The sequence below is a fragment of the Lacerta agilis genome, chromosome 10 (genome assembly GCF_009819535.1).
Source record: "Lacerta agilis isolate rLacAgi1 chromosome 10, rLacAgi1.pri, whole genome shotgun sequence".
In the NCBI taxonomy this organism is placed as follows: Eukaryota; Metazoa; Chordata; class Lepidosauria; order Squamata; family Lacertidae; genus Lacerta; species Lacerta agilis.
Window position 1 is genome coordinate 54,438,755 of NC_046321.1, and position 16,430 is coordinate 54,455,184.

A 16,430-nucleotide genomic window follows, 5' to 3' on the forward strand; every position below is an offset into this window, starting at 1 on the left:
TCTGGATCAGGGGTGAGTGGGGACAAGTCTAAGAAAAACATTGTACTAGCTAGAGATGACAGTTCTGGGCTAGACAGGCCAATATTTAGACTCCTCCGTATGAGGCAGTTTCTGTTGTTCATATTCTTGAGCTTCACAGGCAAGCCACAGTTTGTCTTCGTCTCGATAAGCCACAGTTGCCCATTCTTTGACTTAGCTCCCTGTCAATGAGTAACAACACTCTCTGCATAATCCCAGTGCCAGTGTCAAGCGTTGGCATTGTGAAGAACTTTGCTGGAGCCCACGTCCCAGTTGCTAATCCCCGGAGCCTCTTGGCTCTGCTGCTCCTTCTCTTTGCTGTTGCTGACAATTCACCTGAGTTCTCTGAACAAGCAAGCAAGCGCCCTAGCAGTGAGAAGCACAAAGAGAAGCCTCCGCAGCCTCTGCATGTCTGGTCTCCACTCTCTGGGAGGTGGTACAGTCTGGGCCCAGAGGGAGAGGTGAGAGAATGGGCACTGCCAACAGCAGCTTGGGGGGAGGCACTGAAAGCACATTGCCCAGAGGATCCCAATTCCAGATGTCACCAATACACAGATAGTGGCATGGGGGGGGAAGCGCCACGGTGCCAGCCAGATGGTTGGCGGGAGCGCCGCTTCCCCCGATGCTGCAGCGAGCAATCTGGGGCGTGTTTCCTGCCCACACCTGTGTGGGGAGAAGCTGCGCACCGCCAGCCAGCCTTTTGGTGGTAGCATAACTTCCCCCATGCTGCTGTGCGCGGCAGGTGCTCCCTGGGTCGATTCCTGCGTGTGGTGACATCGGGGGAGGTTGCGCTCCCGCCAATGGGATGGCTGGCAGCAGCACAACTTTCCCTGATGCTGCTGCGCACAGGAAACTATCTAGGAAGTGTTTCCTGCCCCCAGCTGCATGGGGGGAGGGGCTCAACAACTTGGGGCAATCTCCCCTCATTTTCTTAAAACTGAGTCCCCCAAAATGGGGGTGTGCGTCTTATACATGGGGGCGTCTTATAGACGGAAAAATACGATCAAATGAGGTTGGGTGAGCGGTACTCATTTTAATTTATTTTTAAGCAACGGAAAAGAAGATTTGGAAAATGTGAAATTGCATGCATGCCCAATATCTGCAGTACTGGGGATTGGCTGGAAGCCTGCTGGATGCTGCTCCTCTTGAGTTCAAGCCGTTTCCTGAAAAAACCAGGCACACCACGTGAAGTTGGGCCTATTCCTTAGTAGCACACGCGGGTTCTAAGAATTGACTGGCGCAGAAGCACACCAAAAAAGCCTCAATGGAAAATCTGCCTGAAGATGGTCACGCACTCTACTGAGCGCCCGGTCGTCCTCAAGAAAAGTTTCGCACCACTTGCATTCTAGAACCCACCTGGACACCTTCGGTGTGGAGCACTCCCGTTTAGTGCTATTTTGGTTACACATTTATTATTTATGCCCCGCCCATCTGGCTGAATTTCCCCAGCCACTCTGGGTGGCTCCCAATCAAATATTAAAAACACAATATAGCATTAAACATTAAAAACCATCCCTAAACAGACTAATCACCTCTGAACATCAAAACAGAGATAATAATTGAGGCAAGGCAGCAAAGAGTAATGGATCCAGAAATGGGCCATTGCTTGCAAATATGTTATAAACTTTGATTTAGTACTAGGTATGAAAGATGGATCACACTGCTGTAAAAATCTTTTCCTCCAAGCATTCCTAAAAATAACCATTTGTTTGCTGAATGTATGTCATGGTGAGTTTTCCACTCCGCCCCCCCCATCCTCTCTTTGCTATAATGCATAATTGAGAAGTTCTACAAAAGCTCCCCTGAATCCGTTTAAAAAACAACAACAGGGACGTAATCTCAGACAGCCACTAGCTAATTAAGTGAGATTTGAACTCTATTAATTTTGGCAGTGTCCTATTACGAGGGAATCCAGAAAAGTCAGAGAAAAATAATGCAAACCAATTGCTGTTGCTGCTATTTTCAAAAATCTTTTAGCACATGCAGTGGATTAGTAATAACATGCCAAAACACGAAGAGCTATTGACATTATAAAAAAAAGGAACAACCCCACCATACTGAAGTACAATAATTTAAAGTGTTTCCACACTGCTTATTAACTAAATAGCAGCAATTATGTAATTAAGGGTGATGACTGCTAAATGTACCACAACAAAACCTTTGCCTAGTTAATTTTAAGCTACTTCCTACTGAGATTTTACACACCAAAAAGCACAACCCAATGACATTCCATGCTTGGCTTTCAACCAAAAAGCTGCAATTTCCAACCAAATGATCACAAAACACCATGCAGTCCAAATACAGCTGTACGTGACATCAGTAAGGCCGTGCAGAGCTGACACACACACACTCAACGTTTAAAGATCGGTCGAGAATACACACGTGTAATCATATAAAGAAGCCATCCAGGTTGGCGTTGAAAAACTAGGTATCTGTGGAAGATTAAGAGGCAAACTTGGAACTTTTGGAAGAGCTACATTGGGAAGACTGTTGGTGATGGTCCTGCAGAGAAATAGACAACGTAGGAGCACGATAAAAATAGATTGCAAAAAAAGGAAAGCTCGAGGAGTAGGTGCAAACCAAATGGGGACCAAATTTGGCGTAGGGCCTTCCGGAAACACTTACTTGACAGGCTGCCATGATTCTTGTTCAAGACCTCTGTGAAGGGACTGGGCAATGGAGGACTCCATGAGATCAATGTAGCGGATGACCAAGGGAACAAAAATCTCCTGCAAGTGCTTGTGAAACTTTCCATTGCACAAAAGTGCTTGAAAAACAAACAGACAAAAAAAAAGGTTGCAATTATTTCCCTAGCTTTGGTTATGACACTATGTGCTGATGGCATTCCGTCAGAGGTTACTTAAACATCTTAATTATGAATACTTGCGTTGTGAGGGTACCATAACAGCAACCTAATGCCGCGTTTTGTGGTGCTTACTGCCATAGTTATTGATATTCTTCATTAAAAATGTGCGCAGCAAGTCATAAATACTGATTTATTAGTGCTTTTAAAGTTAACTAGATGTCGTTGTTGTTGTCATCATCATCTACAATTATTAGTATACTGCAGGTCTCAGGGAAGTTGACAGCATAAAAACACAATACGAAAATACAAAACAAAAGCAACCCAGTAATCTCCGCGTCCCCGACACATTTTAAAAGGGCATTGGATGCAATCAGCCAAAGGCCTGGTTAAAGAGGAACATCTTCGCCTGGCACCTAAAGGTGTATAATGAAGGCACCAGGCAAACTTCCCTGGGGAGAGCATTCCTCAAACAGAGAGTCACCGCAGAAAAGGCCCATTCTCATGATGCCACCCTCTGGACCTCTTTTGGAGGAGGCACACGAAGGAGCACCCCAGAAGATGATCTCAGGGTCCAGGTAGGTTCATATGGAGAGAGGAGGTCCTTAGGGTATAGCGGCCCCGAGTCATTTAAAGCATTATAGGACAAAACCTGCAACTTTGAATTGTATTTCATATAACCTCAGGTTTGATGTTGGTTTGCAAGTCGGTGAGGTTTCTGAACCGTCTTCAGAGGCAGCCCTACATATAATGTGTTGCGGTCATCTAACCTCGAGGTTACCAGAGCCTAAATAACAGTACAGTGGTGCCCCGCTAGACGAAAATAATTCGTTCTATGAGTGTCTTTGTAGAGCGAATTTTTCGTCTAGCGAAGCGGCAATGCAGCGCGGAGGTTTTTGCGCTAAAAAAAAAAAATTCGTCTTGCGAGGCAGCCCCATTGACTTTTTCGTCTTGCAGGGCAGTTTCCGCTAGACGAATGCCGTTCTTCTAGCGAATTTTTCGTCTAGTGAGGCATTCATATAGCGGTTCACCACTGTAGTTAGGCTATCCCTGGGGGCCTAGCAATGGAGAAAAAGGTTTGTCCCACCCACACAAGTATTTCCACTTATGCAGTGAACTTCCTTCCTTCCCTCCCTTCCCCTCTCCCCACGTGTCCCGACACACCCCAATCTGCTCCGAAGAGTTGAACGACACCCCCACCTGAACAAATTTGGGAGGTATTCAGGGCGAGGAAAGGGAAGGGATGTTCTGTTGCACAAGCGGAAGTCCTTAAGCAAACTGGGTGACTTAGGGATATAAACCTATTTATTTACACAGGATACGATCCAGAAAAGACCCTGTTTGCACATGCTTTTGATTCGCCTGCCTGGAGATGAACACATTTTGGACCAGGAGGGCTGGCACAAGCTAACACCATTTACAATTCATATGTTAAAAAAAATGAACTTAGGCACTTCCTAATTTGCCAACTGCCTCGTTGAGGCCGTGATCCTGTGCAGACTTATTTGAATGCACGCCCCACTGAACTCAATGGAACCTCTAGTGAGTGTGCATAGTATTGCGCTGCAAGCTGTTGTTGTTGTTGTTAATTGATTTTATATACTGCCCTATTCCTGGAGGTCTCAGGGCGGTTCACAAAAAAGATTGCAGTATATAAAACCAAAATAAAAGCAATAACCCAATAATACCCCCCCCCCCAAAAGAGCCACATTTTAAAAGGGTATGGGATGATGATCAGGTTAAAAAGGAATGCTTTTGCCTGTCGCCTAAAGGTGTATAATGAAGGTGCCAAGCGAACTTCCCTGGGGAGAGCATTCCACAGATGGGGAGCCACTGCAGAGAAGGCCCGTTCTCATGTTGTCACCCTCCGGACCTCTCAAAGGAGGGCCCCAGAAGATAATCTCAGGGTCCGGGGTGGTTGCTCTCACCCGTCAACTTGACTAGGACAAAGCATGCATCATTTGTATATTGGGCTGCAGGTGAAGCCTGAGCGACTCATTCCTGGTAGGGACTTCTATCCCCCTGTGTTTCCTTCGCATTAACAGTGTTTGTTATTGAATAACATGTCGGAAAGAAACACGGTTAAGAAAAAAAAAAAGCAAAGCAGCAAAGCCAAGCTTCAGCCACCATAAACATATTTTTGCACTTAGGTTCATTAAAGCCATCAAGGAAAAAAAAAAAAAACCATCTCCCAAAGCACCCGCATTAGACCCAGTACACCTGCTCTCTAGACACCACGGACTGTTGTTCTTATAACATGCCTTTTAAATGCCAGCAACTATCCATGGTTTCTCCCCACTACGCTGCTGTGCTCCACACCTTTCCCTCTGCACCCTCTCATTCCCAACCTCACCTTGATCTCTCCCCACTATTCTCAGCTCCGCAGCTTCTATGGACCTTGATCCGAGACCTGAAGGGAACATTGCTCAGGCTACATAATGCACATGCACCCTTGCTCCCCCTCCATTAGCTCTTGCATTTATTTATTTTTTGTAGCTCGTTGTGCTATGCTATGGCTCCTTATGAGCATATTGGTACGAATCTGCAGCAGCTTGAGGACTTATTTATGTTCCAATTTTGGGGAATCCTAAAGCCCCGCAAAAAGGTCAAGCTGAAAAGGCAGCCTGTCTGTACGGCTGCTCAGAAGGAAGACTTGCCAACACACATTCTTCCCTCTAGCATGTTAGAAAACAACAACCCACACTTTCATCTCATAGTTTTATGTTCTGAAAAGGAAGCTTCGGCACTGTGTACATCATCATCATCATTATTATTATTATTATTACTATTATTATTATTATTATTATTATTGTTATTATTATTATTATTAGTACCCCACCCATCAGGCTGGGTTTCCCCAGCATCTCTGGGTGGCTTCCAACAGAATAGTGAAAACGCGATAAAACTTCAAACCTTAAAAACTTCCCTAAACAGGGCTGCTTTCAGATGTCTTCTAAAAGTCAGATAGTTGTTTATTTCCTTGACATCTGATGGGAGGGCGTTCCACAGGGTGGGCACCACTGCCGAGAAGGCCCTCTGCCCGGTTCCCTGAAACATCACTTCTTGACTCTCGGAACCATTTGAAAACCAAGGCGCGGCTTCCAATTGGCAGCAGGAGCTTCCTGCACTCAATCGGAAGCCACGGAAGCTGTGTCAGATGTTCGGCTTCCAAAAAACATTCACAAACCGGAACACTCACTTACAGGTTTGCGGCATTCGAGAGCCGATTTGTTGGGAGCCAAGCCGTTGGACAACCAAGGTACCACTGTTTCTTCATTAATCAGCAATCCTTATAGCCACCCAGAAGTTAGTAAAGAGAGGTTGCCCCATCTGTTCATAGCTTACCAGAGATTTGAACCAAATATTTCCTGCCTCGTGGTCCCCAAAGCGGTCCCTAAAGATCAAATCACCAGCCAGTGTCACAAATAGCAAGATGCTACCATTTATTTATTTTTGGTATGGTATGTGGAACCTGTCCACCATAAGCATATCAAACAGAAGTGGATTGAATTATCAAATGGAATAGCAACATTAACACTCACCGAGATTTCCATAAAAATGTATGCAGATTTCTTACAGATGATGATATGCCGACGTGGATTTAACACTAAGTAGACAGATGTGCATCAGAGTGTGAGGTTTAGCATCACTCCATATGGTCCAGTGGGAAGGATGAATATATGGCAACATATTATGCAAATTCCACCTCCACTCATTAAACATGGTAACGCTGAAGATAAGTATTTTAATGCTTGGTCTTCATTCAAACTTGAGTTTCTACATAGTGGTAGACCTTAAGTACTTGACCTTTAGTCAAACATGGCTTTTTACTGAAGTCAAGGGCATACCTTCCAAATTATTTCATCTAATTTCAGTGTATATCTTATAAAACCATCCCAATCCTTCAATTGGAGCAAAAGAAAATTACAGCCCGACAAACTTTCATTGATATATTGGCCTCTAACCCATTAGGTAAAGGTAAAGGTAAAGGGACCCCTGACCATTAGGTCCAGTCGTGTCCGACTCTGGGGTTGCGGCGCTCATCTCGCTCTATAGGCCAAGGGAGCCGGCGTTTGTCTGCAGACAGCTTCCGGGTCATGTGGCCAGCATGACAAAGCTGCTTCTGGCGAACCAGAGCAGCGCACGGAAACGCCGTTTACCTTCCCGCCGGAGCGGTACCTATTTATCTACTTGCACTTTGACGTGCTTTCGAATTGCTAGGTGCGCAGGAGCTGGGACCGAGCAACGGGAGCTCACCCCGTGGCAGGGATTCGAACCGCCGACCTTCTGATCGGCAAGCCCTAGACTGTGGTTTAACCCACAGCGCCACCTGGGTCCCAACCCATTAGGTAAATGTACACAAATCCAATAACCACAAACAGTCTTCTGAAGCTATCTTAGAAACGATGGCATTTTAGGTACTAGGGACAAAGTCAGTATATAGAGAAGAATCACATGGTATAGAAGATGGAAGCAATTCAAGGTTTTCTTTCTGCTTTATTTGAAAGAGAGGGCCACCTATCAAATGGCTGCAATTCCACGGGAAATGAATTAGCTTCTCATCCAAGGAATTTATAATATGGCACTGTGGTTATATACATGTGATAACAACACTGCATCTGTTTCATTAAATAATCTAAAGGTTAAAATAATACTTAAAATGTTGGCAGGGTACTCATATCGGGTGTATCTGGAAACCATCTGCAGTTTCACAGATTTTGAGTTGACGGAAAGCTCTTGAGATAGTACAGCGTGCAGGTGTCAACCCTTCACGTTTCAAAGGCTGGAGATTAACTTCACCTACAATATGGGGACCTAACAGTTCTGCATTTCAAAAGAAACCCGAAAAAATCATCTCTGATACTGGCCTCACCGAGAGAATAACCCAGTGGGATTTCCACCTCTTCATTTCCTAATGAGCTTTTTGATAATGAGAGGTAACTTTAACAGTCACTATGGGCTCTATTATGGCTAATTTGACTCCACTTCACTCTCCTTGTTAATTACTAACACTAGCCTTTTTATCCTCATGAGAACACACTCGTGTTTTTTTGGGGTGTGTGTGTCATTTTTTAAAGATTTATGTGGGGCTCTTTTTAAAGAGTTGGACGTCTTCAGCAATAGATTTATACCTAGCAGTTCAGCCACAAATATTTATTAGTCGTTACATGAAGACTCTTTGTGACACCAGTCCCACAAGCATAGGGTATTCTGTCCGACGGTCTTAATAGGCTAACTCTGTGAAAAGTCTGCATATTACAGACACACTACGTAGAATAGTGTATTTTATCTAGGAATCTCAATTCCTTATAGAATAATTATCTGTAATCTGCTTGCATTTCTACAGACGGAAGGGTTACTAGGAACTAGTGGGTTTGCTGATGGAATAAAATGAATTACTTTCTATAAACCCCCCCCCCTTACGTATCTTATTTACAACTCACGAAAGCTTTCAGGTGGCATAAATGGGATTCCCAAACGGTTCTCCTTGCCAGAAAGGATCATGTTATCTATCTCTCACAGTTAGAACAAGGGTGGGAAATGACACACAACTGTTACCAACCGCTTCCCAAATCTGCCTTTTCTTGCTATTAACTCACCCCTCCCCAACATATGAGGGCTATTAGGTCTTTTAAAATGCCAGTGCTTCGAGTTCCCTCGGCAGCGCTTCATAACGTTGTTCATAATTACTTCATAATGAAAACGCATTTTCTGTCGTTTAAATGAATTGTCTTCCTCCCTTGAAAGCTTTCCCCCCAGTAATTATTTGAAGTAATTACATATTTAATTGACTGATGGGGGGGGGGGGAGAATGTAAATCCAAGTCTTCCAGTTATCCATTTTTGGAGAGTCTGTGAGATGATCAGTATTGGTTGGTCAATGGTCTATGAAAAATCATGCGGAATTATTTTATCACTTATTAAATACAGCCATTCACAATAAAGGAGAGGAACCCTAAATGGTTGCATTCCATCTTGAACTATGTTCTAAAATGCAAAAAAAAACCACCGCACCCCACAAATCTACATTTTGTTTCAAAGAAACCAACGTTTTATCTCCCCTTGATTCTCCATAAAATACATTATCTCGGCGTGCCCTGTTTTCGGATACCATTCCAAAATAAAAGGAACCCTTTTCAATTTACTTGCAATACAGATATTGGCTGCCGGAAGCAAATTCTAAGTCAGCTGTGAAAATAAGTCTCTATCACTATATCCTTCAGATGACCAGCAAATAAAACAACACCATTAGAGGATAATTTGATAAAGGAAAAAAAGTAAATAATTCAATTTGAAGCCGGAAATAGCAGGAGAAAGCTGGAGAGTCCTTGTGGACGTCAGTCAGTGCGGATGAAGCCCAGAAGAGATCAGAGGTGCAGTGGGGCTTGTTTACGCTGCTCCCCTGCACACCCTCCAGCCTCCTGTCGGCCCCAGAGCTTATATTCTATTTTTGAGTGCAGTATTTTTGGTCTGGATTAGAGAGTGTGCAGCAGAGAGAGCATTTAAAGGGTGTATGCATGAGAGAGACATAGGCTTCATTTTTATGCCAAGGAGATCTGCCTGCTAAAATTTCTCCCGTGGAATACAGTTCTACCTCGGTTTTCAAACGTAATCCGTTCTGGAAGACCGTTCCGAGTTCCGAAACGTCCGAAAACTGAAAACTCAACACGGAAAACTCAATACAATAGGGAAACTCGAAACGGAAGCCACACGGCATGTTCGACTTCTGAAAAGTGTTGGAAAACCAAACAATTTACTTCCAGGTTTATGGCGTTCGGGTTCCGAAATGTTAGTCAACAGAGACATTCGAAAACAGAGGTACCACTGTATCCAATTCTGAATTTCTAGGGCAAGGAGAGATTTTTAGCCTTTCTGCAGCTCACATGCATCTGCTCTGCAGCACACAGCAGAACCAGAGCATGATTCTCTAACAGGGGATGTCCCAGGAATTATGATACTCCGTTCGGCAAGAAAACTGTTCGAGCCACTCTGCACAGATATCTTAGTAGCTTTTGCTAATTTAATATAATGGCTGTGTCCTGATTTCTATTTTAGTATATACATAATTGGCTGAGAGCTGTCTTGCAGCCTACACCTATGCATGTTAACTCTGAAGGAAGTCCATTGAGTCCACCAGGGCTTACTCCCATGTACCAGCACACAGGGTCACAACTTTCACAAACGTGAAAAGGCTAGGGTTAAATGAAATAAATATGTTTACATAGATTTACATGATCTAGGCCAGCTCTGAACACTCGAAAGGCAAAATAATTCATAGCTGCAATTGATGTTATTATAGAACTAAACAGTTTTTTAAAAAAAGCTTACGGTCATTTCGTAGGAAGTTGTTAAGCAACTGGAAAAGAGGAAAAGTATCCCAGGAGTCTTGCGGCTGTGCTTCCAGTGTGGAATCCATGTCAACCGTAAAAAGAGACCAAAATTTCTCCCCATGTTCAGCCAGCAAATCTGGCCACCAAGCAAATGCCTGCATCACAATTGAGACACAATTTTAATTCGAAGAGAGTAGGAAAATAAATCAAATTTCCACACACAGACACAAAATACGATGAAACGCACAAACGTGCCTTTTCATGAAGCAATGGCAACTTGTGTACACTCTGCTTAGAAACAAAAATCTGCATTAAGGAAAGTCATATTCTGCATTGTATATTACTTATGTGAAGAAGGAAGAGAGCATACCATATTTTTCCATGTATTAGATGAGGTTTTTTGACTCAAAAATCATGTCAAAAAACTGGGGTCGTACTATACACGGATAGTAGTGGTGGTGGTGGGGGAAGCTGCAGGCTGCCAGCCATTTGGTTGGCAGGCGCACAACTCCCCCCCATGCCACATGGGAGGCGCGCGCTCTATGGAGCGTGTCCCGCAGCGGCATGGCATTTTCTTTAAATTTAGTCCCCCCCCCCAAATAGGGGGCGTCATATACATGGGGGTGTCTAATACATGGAAAAATATGCTATATTTCATTGAAGGCAGAAATGTTTCATTGGTTAAAAACATTATGAGTAATGGCTTATGAAACTGATGGACTATGCTGAAATGGCTAAATTAACTGCCCAACTAAGAGGACATAATGATAAAGGAGGAATGGAGAGCATTGATGGATTATCTATCAAAGTAGGCATAGGCAAACTCGGCCCTCCAGATGTTTTGGGACTACAATTCCCATCATCCCTAGCTAACAGGACCAGTGGTCAGGGATGATGGGAGTTGTAGTCCCAAAACATCTGGAGGGCCTGTACCAAAGTATCACCCATACATGAAGTTGTTGGCAGGATTTGCAATATAAGTAATGGATTACTGAAAGAACTAATGATAGTGAAGTTTAGATAATAAAAACACATGTATTGTAAACTAGCTAATAAAGAGAAGCACAAAACAAACATCAGGAAAGGAAGGGGGAAGTCAAGAAGAAATTTATACTGAAAAAAAAATTGTGTATGATGATAAATGTTTTGGAATATTTTTGGAGATTTAATAAATAAAGCAGATTTTTAAATCTTAAAATTATCTTTCATACAGTAAAAGCTACAGATGGTAAAGGCCACCTTAAAAGCATATTCTGGTGGAAAATGCATCGTATTACGGAAAATTGCTTGCAAAAATGTGTATATTAAGCAAATAAAATGTATATCTTAGGAGAACTGCAAACTAAAATGTTGATGAATTTTCACGAAGACTTTTTTTAAAAAAAGGTCGAACTGATGGAGAAATGTAGAGACCTGAACTTATTTTGGAAAATGGAAAAACAGAGAGAAACTGAAATGGACAGAATGGCCCGTCTCTAGCCGCCACATAAAGCATGCTTTTAAAGTGGCTTTTACGAGACTGTTTTAATGTGTAGGTTGACTCTGAAAATGAGTTGTAGACGCACGCTAGCTCCATGAACTTCTGAATGCAGAAGACCTCCTCTCTGGTTCAATTATTGTGTTGGTGCTGAACAGCCTCAGTCCAGTATACCTGAAGGAGCGTCTCCATCCCCATTGTTGAACTGAGGTCCAATTCCAAGGGCCTTCTGGCGGTTCCCTCACTGTGAGAAGCAAAGCTACAGGGAAGCAGGCAAAGGGCCTTCTTGGTAGTGGCGCCCGCCCTGTGGAACACCCTCCCATCGGATGTCAAAGAGATAAACAACTGCCTGACATTTAGAAAACATAAGAAGGCAGCCCTGTTTAGGGAAGTTTCTAATGTGTGACATTTTAATGTATTTTTAATCTTTGTTGAAAACCGCCCAGAGTGGCTGGGGTACAAATAATAAATTATTGTTGTTGTTGTTGTTGTTGTTGTTGTTGTTGTTGTCCCAAAACATCTGGAGGGCAGAGTTTGCCTATGCCTGTTCTAGAGAGTCACTGCCCATCAGTGGAGACAATACTGAGCTAGATTATAGAATCATGGAACTGTAGTGTTGGAGGGGACCACAAGGGTCAATGTAGCCCAATTGCCTGTAATGAAGGAATCTTTTGACCAATGTGGGGCTCGAACCCACAACCCTGAGAGTAAGAGTCTCCTGCTCTACCGACTGAGCTATTGTGATTCATTAATGGTCCGACTTGGTACAACATGGCAGATTCTTATGTTCCTATGTACCATTTGCATACTTCACTGGTATCAGCTACGGAGATATATGCTACAGAGATATATAATTACAAAACATTGATATACAACATTGTAGCATATATATATATATATATTAAACAACAATATTGTAGATGACTGATAAGGAATTCCTTAACGGTAGTTATTAGAAGTAATGTAGCATTGTGACTACAGTAGATGTGAATGATAGCTACAGGCACTTAAGACGTATCTGGAAATAAATTAGAACTCTTAAGAGTAATGAAGCACTGAGATACTAAAAATGTCCACATAGGTGTCACTCATATCCTTGACTCTTTTATGACTTTGGTAATTTTTGGCATGGGTTTAATGGCTGCAGGTAGAAAGGGAATATTGTTGACAGCTGAAAAAGTATTTTCCAAGATCAGGGTTAGCTCTTACAATGACCAGACGATTCTCTACCTGTTACCGAAGAAAATGGCAATTGATTGCATCAAAAAGTATAACTGGTGCCTATGTGAAAACCAGAGGTCAGATTCTTCCTTCCTCTAACTAGAAATCTCAGATACTGCAAAAATGAAATCAATTAAGAGGAAGAACATCAAACTATATAAATAACCATCTAATTAATTAGCTCAAAAGCTGAGATTGGGAGAAAAAGGCATTAAAAGATTTCCCTTTAAATAATCTTCTCCCCAATCTTGCTTTGCTTTCATTACTAAATATCTCATTTTGAGCTTGTACTAAAAACAACACACAATGCAGCCCAGGAAACCAGTCAATTTCTTTTCCATCGCTATATATCCTCGCAGAGAGACAATATAGTGGGGTGGGGGTGGGGTAGATTCAATTGTATTGGAGAAATTCTCTTGACCCACTGGTGCCTATGAATGAAGTGGTTAAACTAGACAGACAAATATCATAGACACAACGTCGTTCCATATAACAAGACACCAAAATGAATGCAATTAGTGATTTATCACATGCACTCTGAGAGGGGGAGAGAGAGAGAGAAAAGTCATTGTATGAGATTAAAGGCTGATTTCTTTTTTTCCAGGCTATTGTTTAAAATGTGTATTATACTATATGGCAGCACTTGCTACACAGTCAACAGAACAATACTCAGCAGTGGCTCCAATTTGCTGACTCTCTGCTCAAGTGACACAGGGCATCTATCCCTTTCCTGTAGCTTCTCTCTGGGGGACCCTCAGTGACATGGGTTGCCTCCTGCCAGGTGAGCTTCTTTTCAGAATCCCTTATCCTGCTTGGTGGACAATTGTAGCCACGTTGGAAGCCTTCATGGATCTCCTGGCTCTAGGTAAGTTTCAGTGCTCTATATGGGATACAGGCTATGGGATACCAGCTTACTTGAGTCTAGGCCCTGAGAAGCTCCCAACGTACCATACACCAGGGAGCCAGTGTGGTGTAGTGGTTAAGAGTGGTAGACTCGTAATCTGGTGAACCGGGTTCGCGTCTCCGCTCCTCCACATGCAGCTGCTGGGTGACCTTGGGCTAGTCACACTTCTTTGAAGTCTCTCAGCCCCACTCACCTCACAGAGTGTTTGTTGTGGGGGAGGAAGGGAAAGGAGAATGTTAGCCGCTTTGAGACTCCTTCGGGTAGTGAAAAGCGGGATATCAAATCCAAACTCTTCTTCTTCTACACATTTTACAGTCTTTGTGTTCACAACCCAGTGATGGATTAATTAGCTTGATGCTATAGATGTGTCTTTTAAAGGACAGGTCTGGGGGAAGATTTGGTCCTCTAGATGTTGCTGGACTCCAACAACATCTAGAGGACCAAATCTTCCATCAGGTCAAGCCAACAGGCCAATGATCAAAGACGATGGGAGTTACAGTCCAACAATGTCTGGAGGGTCAAAGGTTCTCCAGTCCTCCTCAAGGCTGTTTGATGGCTCCATGAGAGAGGTGAAACTTAAAGGCAGAACCGCATTGAGGAAAGAGAAGATACCAATATGATGGATTTCAGAAGGAAGATAAATATGGGGAAAGCAAACCACCCATGAACAGAGTTGATGCAACATGTTTGAAAGTGGTTAACAATTCCATGCATGGAACCAGGAAAAAAAAATGTCCTGCCTTAGTTGGGATGAGCTACATACCTCTTTTCCCTGAGGGAATCCAAAATTTTGGTAGTGTTGTGGGGGGAAAAAAGTTAAAATGGTTAAACATGGGGTTGAAGCCAGCGGATTACAGGTTCTCTTTTTCTACAATGGTACGAGATCTGTACAGTGCTACCTCAGGTTAAGAACTTAATTTGTTCTGGAGGTCCGTTCTTAACCTGAAACTGTTCTTAACCTGAAGCACCACTTTAGCTAATGGGACCTCCTGCTGCCGCTGCGCCACCAGAGCATGGTTTCTGTTCTTATCCTGAAGCAAAGTTCTTAACCTGAAGCATTATTTCTGGGTTAGTGGTGTCTGTAACCTGAAGCGTCTGTAACCTGAGGTATCACTGTACAGTCTTTAATAGTATCAAGTTATTTTCAGTCATTAATATTTGGAGAGAGATATAATGAATATTTTTCAAAAAGACAATATTCATCAGAATTATAAAATGTATTTCTGTTTGTAAAATTATTTCCAGAACTATGTACTAAAATTGCAATTTAAGAACAAAAAAATAAGGATGTAAGTTCTGACATTTCCTATGACTCTTTGATTAAAAGTTTTACTTTAATGCATATTTTCAGAAGACAAAACCCACATATATATTTTATTAAGTAATTATTTCCAGAGTAACGCAGTGGTAATACTAGTGAAGAATAATGCCTCTTGGGAGTGCTTTTCAAATTATTGAAGCAGCTGTTTCTTCAGTATAAAATAAAATATCCATAACAAGTTCACACATGACAGATGTAAGCTAAAATCTAGAATCGACAGTGTGAGATAAAAGCAGATGTTTTGAATGATCATATTTATAGACACCATATCTTAGTTTACCACTTTGTATGCTTTCCCAGAAAAAAAAATTATAAAAGGTTTTCATTTCAAAAAAATATGAACTTCCTTCCAAGTAGCTGCATGCATCTTTGTAAGCTACTTGATCAAACTTTTAACACGCTTAATAAGAACCATATCAATGCAAGTGTATGAAATATATTTGTTCATTTTGTAAAATAAAGGAAACTCTTAATTCTTGAAATATCACTGGTACTGCGTGGCTTCAGTGGAAGTTATTTAGGGATGTCTCCAGCATTTGCTTCCCCAAAACAAACAGGACTTGCATGTGAGCAGAATGCATGTTCATTCATTTAACAGAGCTTTCCTCATGGAACTGAACCCACTTTTTTTTTTTTTAAAGAAAAAGACAGATTAAATGGGACTGTGTCGTTGGTTAGCTTACAGCAATACTAAACGTGCTTCTGCCTTCTAACTTTTAAATCTAGTGTCATTTATAAGGGCCCCTCTCTTTCTATTCTGCTATTTATTTTAGTCAAGAGATGGGAAAATGGATCATTTGCACTATGCACTCTGTGAGATTTCGGGACTGACGACTGGAAGCATCTCTCCCTTCTGCTTTATCTGCTGTTTATATTTATTTATTTTTAATGTTGAAGCCTGGAGCTTATTCAAGAGAAAAACCCAAGTCGGGTTTTTATTTCACTTCACTTTTCATAACCTTCAAAACTATTACGGCTCTGCAAATGTGAATTGCCTTCAACATATGTCACAGGCTTTCGCTGTAATGTTTTTTGACAGAATTGCTTCACACCGAGGCCATAGACGGTGGCTATTGAGCATTATTGTACAGCTAATGCCGTTATCCTCACCTCTGAATGGTGCTCTTCGTTCTGCTGCAGGACTTCGATGCAGAGCTCTGCTAAATGAATAACCTCTTCCAGCTTTACAGAAGGAGACGCTTGGTTCAGTGTCTCTGCGGTGAAAAGGAACACACAAATGATAGGATGATCACAGCTAGGGAAATGTGGGAACAGGAAACATTCCAGAGAAGTGAGACAACACAGAATTTGATGACTTAAAAGGCTGACACTTTTCCAGCGCACCAGCCATGCTTT

At 42.3% G+C, this 16,430-nt stretch overlaps 1 protein-coding gene across 19 annotated transcripts in view; it reads right to left on the minus strand.

The window, feature by feature from the left end:
* CADPS2 (calcium dependent secretion activator 2) overlaps positions 1-16,430 on the minus strand; it is a 323,931-nt gene that overhangs the window by 62,506 nt on the left and 244,995 nt on the right. For 6 of the 19 annotated variants that reach the window (XM_033161505.1, XM_033161498.1, XM_033161502.1 and 3 more), the window contains 5 exons: positions 16,185-16,288; positions 14,517-14,525; positions 10,150-10,306; positions 2,644-2,785; positions 2,401-2,520 (listed from right to left, as the gene is read on the minus strand). In XM_033161505.1, the coding sequence (XP_033017396.1) occupies positions 2,401-2,520; positions 2,644-2,785; positions 10,150-10,306; positions 14,517-14,525; positions 16,185-16,288 (532 nt within the window). The remainder of the gene's footprint in view (positions 1-2,400; positions 2,521-2,643; positions 2,786-10,149; positions 10,307-14,516; positions 14,526-16,184; positions 16,289-16,430) is intronic. The other 13 variants (XM_033161504.1, XM_033161501.1, XM_033161503.1 and 10 more) reach the window with 3 other exon arrangements.